Source organism: Mustela nigripes, unplaced genomic scaffold (assembly GCF_022355385.1).
Source record: "Mustela nigripes isolate SB6536 unplaced genomic scaffold, MUSNIG.SB6536 HiC_scaffold_1741, whole genome shotgun sequence".
Classification (NCBI taxonomy): Eukaryota; Metazoa; Chordata; class Mammalia; order Carnivora; family Mustelidae; genus Mustela; species Mustela nigripes.
In genome coordinates, this window is record NW_026741148.1 from 1 (window position 1) to 5784 (window position 5784).

A 5784-nucleotide genomic window follows, 5' to 3' on the forward strand; every position below is an offset into this window, starting at 1 on the left:
GGGGGGGGGGGGGTGTCTCTGGGCTCTTCCATGACCTTCCTGGAAATCATGGCTGAGCCTGGCGAGAATCAACTGTAACTGTGAGGGGGTGGGAACACTGTCCAGCCTAGTCACTGCTTAATCTCCAGCACCCAAAATACCACCTGGGGCAAAGTAAGCTTTGATGCATAGCTGAGTGGATGAATGAGTTTCTTTTTGTGTCTTCACAAGAATGAGCAATCCGGGGCCAGCAATGGCTGAGTTGCTCTAGGTCCTCTGGGTCCAAGAGGACAGACTTTCAATGAACATATGTTGTCAAGTTTTCCTACACTAAGAGGCCAGAGTTGATGAATCCCTTGCAATAAGGGTGACCCTGGCAGCATTCTGCCCCTGGGAGGAGGGGTAGGAAAAGACTCAGAGGGGTTCATCACATTCCCTTGTTGTCTATGCTCTGCTCTAAAGCCCACTTCTGGGGCAGAACTTTGGGAGTGATCCAGACCTCAAAGGATACAGGCAACCCAAGTTCTGTCTGGGGCTCAGAGCAGCCGAAACCATCACAGAAATTTGGTCACCTACCTTTTCCAGTTTAGAGTTCTCTTGAATGGAACAGTTTTCGGTACTGTTTGAAAATTTTCTACAATTGCTGCGGCCAATTACGACATCAATAAAGTATTCCAAACGATCCGTAACCTGTCAATTAGCAATGGTGCCATTTTATTCAAAAGATTTTTATTTTACTTTTCTTTAAGTTTTAGTCCAAAAAAACCAAAAACAAAACAAAACAAAAAAACCCACAAACAACAAGAACAAGAACAACAACAACAACAACAAAACCACTCTCCCCCTCATCCTCTCTCCCTATCGCCTAATCCCCATCCCCTCTCTTCAGAGTCCCAGAGTCCAGGGCATGCCACATGGTCCATGAAGGATCAGGGAGAAGAACGAGGTTACCAGAACTATCAGCTGTCCTGGGCCTGAGATACTACAGGTTCCCACAGGCCAGAAGAAAGGACAGGCCCTGCGGCCACATTGGATGCTCCTCTCTGATTCCTTTCCCACACCCTCCCTCTGAAGTCTGCTATCTGGTGACAACTCCTGCTTTGGAGGGCTTCTCCATCACTTTAGCCAGCAGTCCTTAAAGGGGCCGTGTTGGCTGGAGTTGGTTTTGCTATTCTCAGTTGAGTGTTTAGTAAGCAGAGAAGCAGTAGGTCCTCAGTAAGACATCAGCATTTTCTGAACTCACTAATGGCTGAGTGTGGTTAAGGCCACTCATGATGCTCATTTAAATCACTTTTTATCTGGTTTTAAGAGATTATAGCAGGAGGCAAAGAGGGTGTCTTTCCTCGTGGCTGTCTTCAAGTCTTTAATAAAATTGTATTACATTTTAGCTACATTCCAAAGAGTTAACAAGGTGACTCTGGCCTGCCATGGGGGAGAAGCTGGTTAGTTGACAACAAGACACTGACAGAGTTGCCCCTAGGGTTTGAGTGTTAAGTTGGGAACCTCGAAAATATCATGGAGGCAAACCCAAACACCAACAGGACTTCGTTTCGGTCCTAATACATGCTAACCCTCACCGGGTGCTCGTTCTTTGCCCGACACTGCTCCTCGAGCTTGGCAAACAGTAACTCAGGCTGCACACCAGCCCTCTGCTGGAAGGCTGTCACTCCCTCTGTTTTCCTTAGGGAAACTGGGCAGAGGAACTAAGTGACCAGTGACCCTCCATCTAGAAGGTGAGACCCAGGGCTCCAACAGAGGTAGGTGCCCAGAACTAAACTTCAATTCCCTAACCACGTGATCCACCCTTTCCACACTTCTGCCCTCTCTACTCAGCCAACCAGAGGGCAGCAAAGGGTGCAATGTGCTCATTTCCAGGGAAATGCAAACCCGACCTGAGGGAAGCTCAAGGCTATTGGTTACATGATCACTTTCATGGAACACTCACAATCCTTTCTAAAAATAACTAGACCAGATAGACAGTTTTAAAACCCCAGTCTGATCATATGGATCCCAAGACCTCCCCGACTTAATGTCTATGTGGCTTCTCAACACTCCTAAGATAATTTAAAAGGGTTTTTCCCATGATCTTCAAGGCCCTGAGGAGTCTGGCCCCTGCCCACCTCTCTGGCCAGTCACATTGTCTCCTTTGAGTTGCTGAGTGAGCCATGTTCCTTCCAACTGGCAGCCAGCTATGCCGACTGCTCTTCCTAACCCCCATGCAGCCCCCCAGTCCTCCTGGCTCCCCTCCTGTAGCAGATGCTATGAATGGTGCCCAAGTCCTCTGCTGTTCTCAAAAACTGCCACTCCCTGGGTCTCCCTGTCTGGAGGCTTCTTGACCTACAGGAGCCAAGAACACCTCTTAGCCATCAGTGGATGGGAGTTGATAGTAAGCAACTGAGCTTCCCTCCTTGCAGGGTGGCCAAACTCTGAGGCAGGATTTGCATCTTTTCCCAAGGTCACAGGGAGGACCATAGTGGTCACCTGCAGAGTAACTCATTCTGTACTGGCCACTTCCCTGCCCTCTCTCCCTCCTCCTCCGGCCTCCTGGTGCTTTCTGGGATGGCCTCCCAAATAAACTAATGGCACTTGAATTCTAGCACTAGGATCTGCTATGGGAAACCTGAACAAAATGACTTCCAACCAGCATCCTTCACTTGATTCCCTCTTAGTTTACCCTCAGGTTTAGCACCAATATCACTCCCTAAAGAGGTGATTCTCAGCCTTGACTGCATATTGGGGTCACCTGGAAGGTTTTAACACATATGAGACCTGGGTCCCACTTAGAGATCCTCATTTAATTGGTGACGGTGAGGCCAGTGCAGTAAGACATTTACAAGTTCCTCAGGTCCTTTCCGGGGAAGTCTTCCCCTGACCTCTGGACCCCCAGTACTGTTTCATCAGGTCAGATGCCCCAGCTCTCAGGCGGGTTTGGCACTGTTCCTTTCTGATTAGGCTGCTGGAGCCCTACGAGTCATTATTTCTGTCCATCTCACCACCTCATCTCCAGCAGCTAACATAGAACTAGTGTGGGAGAAACTCACTGAATATGTGTGCTACTTGGGTGCCAAAGAAAGACAATTGCAAGGGGGTCTGGTGAAGTTACAAGAGCCAGAATCCATCCCTCTATTTCAAAGGGCTCCAGGAGTTCTCCAGGTGGATTGTGCAGTGTGACAGTCAATACACAGAGGCCATCAGCATGATATCATGGAAATTCCGACTGTTGGCTCCCAAGACTGTTGGCTCACAGCTGCACTGTTGGCCCATCCAAAAGGATGGGGTCATAAGTGCCAACATGTACACTGGCCCAACTTCTGCAAATGGACACACCATATGGAGACATAAAAAGTGGAGTAAACCCCACCAACAATGACCTCTCTGTTGAGTATCTTTACAATTCCCTCCCGCAAGTTTCATGGTGGAATTACAAGTCACACCATGAACCTGCAGACTGAGGATTGTATATTAAGCTCAGTCCCCACTCTGGGGGCTTCCTCTTGACCATAGCATGCAGGGCCATGTGTTGCAAGCTCCGGGAGCATCATCCTCAATGGAATCCAACTAAGCAATGTTTCCTAGCACTGGGCTATGCCTGACCCTGTGAGGAGGGATGCAGTTTTACAAACTCAGAATCAGATTGCCTCCACTTGCACTAAACGAATGCTGGATTCAAAGAATTACAGACCATAGGAGAAGAGAATTTATTATTATTATTATTATTATTATTATTTATAGAATTTATTATTATTATTACCTATATATTAGACAGACCACATGCCTCTTTTCAACCCCACAATCTACCTTATGTGGACAGATTGAAATGTTGTCCATGGCAGCATTATTCCAGAATATTCATGGCACTCAATTTGTCTCCCAACCCTAGCAAATAAAAATCACGAACACTTGATTTGCAGTTTGGAGTTTGCATGAGTTAGTACACATAAAGTACTTAGAAAAACAGTGGAAGCATCCATAGAAAGTGCAGTGATGTTACAGTGACATGCAAAGGTATAAGTAACTTGATCACTCACATACTTAGGACTTTTGTATATCATTGTTTTTCTCCCATGCCCACTCTTTCAGTCTGGCTTCAATCGGGGACACCATAGGCATAGTGCCTAGTGAGAGGGAACATCTTTACCTGCAGCTGGACTTGTACTGTCTTGACCACTTGGAAGAGGTACTTATCCTCACTTTCTTTGTTGTATTCTTGCATGGCAAACCAGAGACACTGCTTCACATTGGCATTTGAGGCATTGATCAGTTTTAATTCTCTCAACACCTTGACCTTCTTTTTGCCTGGGTCTGTGCTGGATACCAGGGCCACCAAAATGGTAAGCAGAAGCAAGCAAGTCCCCCAGGATCTAGTCATGGACCTTCCGTCCCAGGACACAAACAAGCTTCCTCGTTCTCCCATGGCTGTAGCTGCAGGTGGGATGGGATGGCTACGGTTGCTGTTGGTTCCAAGATCTAAAATAGCGTCAGCCCAGTTCAATTCAAGAAAGAGCCATTAGGTTCCCCTTTAGGGCTACCCCTGTCTCTGAGGAAATCGACCCACAAGAAACCAGTTAAAGAGTCCCTGCTAACGGCCTTCTGCCATCCATCCCACAGCTGTGGTCCACAATTCCAAAGAGAACACTTAGACCCAGGTCGGCCAGGACCTACACTGGTCACCTCACCACCCAATCCTGCTTCCACACCTTAGGCCTCTAAGATGTGACTGTGGAAAGTGTTGCTGCCCCAAGTTTTCCTGGCTTTGGCTCTCTGGGGTCTCTCCAACCTGCTATACCCACTGGTTGCTCCCTCTTCCTTGTGCATTTGGGTGTAGCCCACGCCTCAGCCAGTGGTTCTCCTGGGTCTATAGCACTCAGTTTGTGCCTAATCTCTAGTCAGCCCCCCCCCCATTCCTGATCTCTTCTCTGTCCATGTCTCTATAGGCAGGACACACTTTGTGACATAATCCAGCACCTGTGATGCAACCACTGTCCTTTGGTGCAGACAGCTCACACACAGCAGGCAAGCTGTGGGGACCATCCAGAGGTCTCCTGCTCACCTGCACAGTAACCCCAGCTTCCCCAAAGCCTGGCCTCAGGAACCCCTCTGTTTGGGCCAATAGCACTTTCCTCTGCTGTCCTACCAGGGTAAGGGTCACCCAACCAACCTGATGGCCAAACATGTGCTTTAGCAAGAGGGGGTATATACATGCCCTGAGCTCTCAGAGATTTTGCTTCTCTGTGAAAATCCCAAACCAATGTCCAACAAGTTCCTGGAGGAACCGAGAGGTAGATCTTTTCCCAGAGCCAGAAGACTGATGGGCTGTTGACCATGAGAAGTGGCAATGCATAGGAAACAATACGCAAGCATAAGTCGGCATGTCAGGTTGTAAAATGTTGCAGTGTAAATACACCATATTTTATTTTAACTGCTTACTAATGGATGTTTTGCTTATTTCCCATTTATAGCTGTTACAAACAGTACTGTAATGGACAACACTTTTCCAATATGTTTGTGAAATTACACAGGTATTTCCATATAATAAAAGGCTAGATGGAAAATTGAGGCAAAAGCTTTACCTAGGGCACCTGGGTGGCTCAGTGGGTTAAGCTGCTGCCTTCGGCTCAGGTCATGATCTCAGGGTCCTGGGATCGAGTCCCGCATCGGGCTCTCTGCTCAGCAGGGGGCCTGCTTCCCTTCCTCTCTCTCTGCCTGCCTCTCTGCCAACTTGTGATCTCTCTCTGTCAAATAAATAAATAAAATCTTAAAAAAAAAAAGCTTTACCTAAATTAAAATTTAGTGTATATTGCCCAG

At 47.5% G+C, this 5784-nt stretch overlaps 1 protein-coding gene across 1 annotated transcript; it reads right to left on the reverse strand.

The window, feature by feature from the left end:
• Window positions 1–555: 555 nt before the first annotated feature.
• LOC132008869 (cystatin-8-like) lies at window positions 556–4348 on the reverse strand (the record flags this gene model as incomplete). The annotated part of the gene is made up of 2 exons (XM_059387376.1): window positions 4118–4348; window positions 556–669 (listed from the first exon to the last, which is right to left on the reverse strand). Coding segments are annotated over exons 1-2 (345 nt in total), but the record flags the coding sequence as incomplete, so codon positions are not given.
• Between the last annotated feature and the right edge of the window lie 1436 nt (window positions 4349–5784).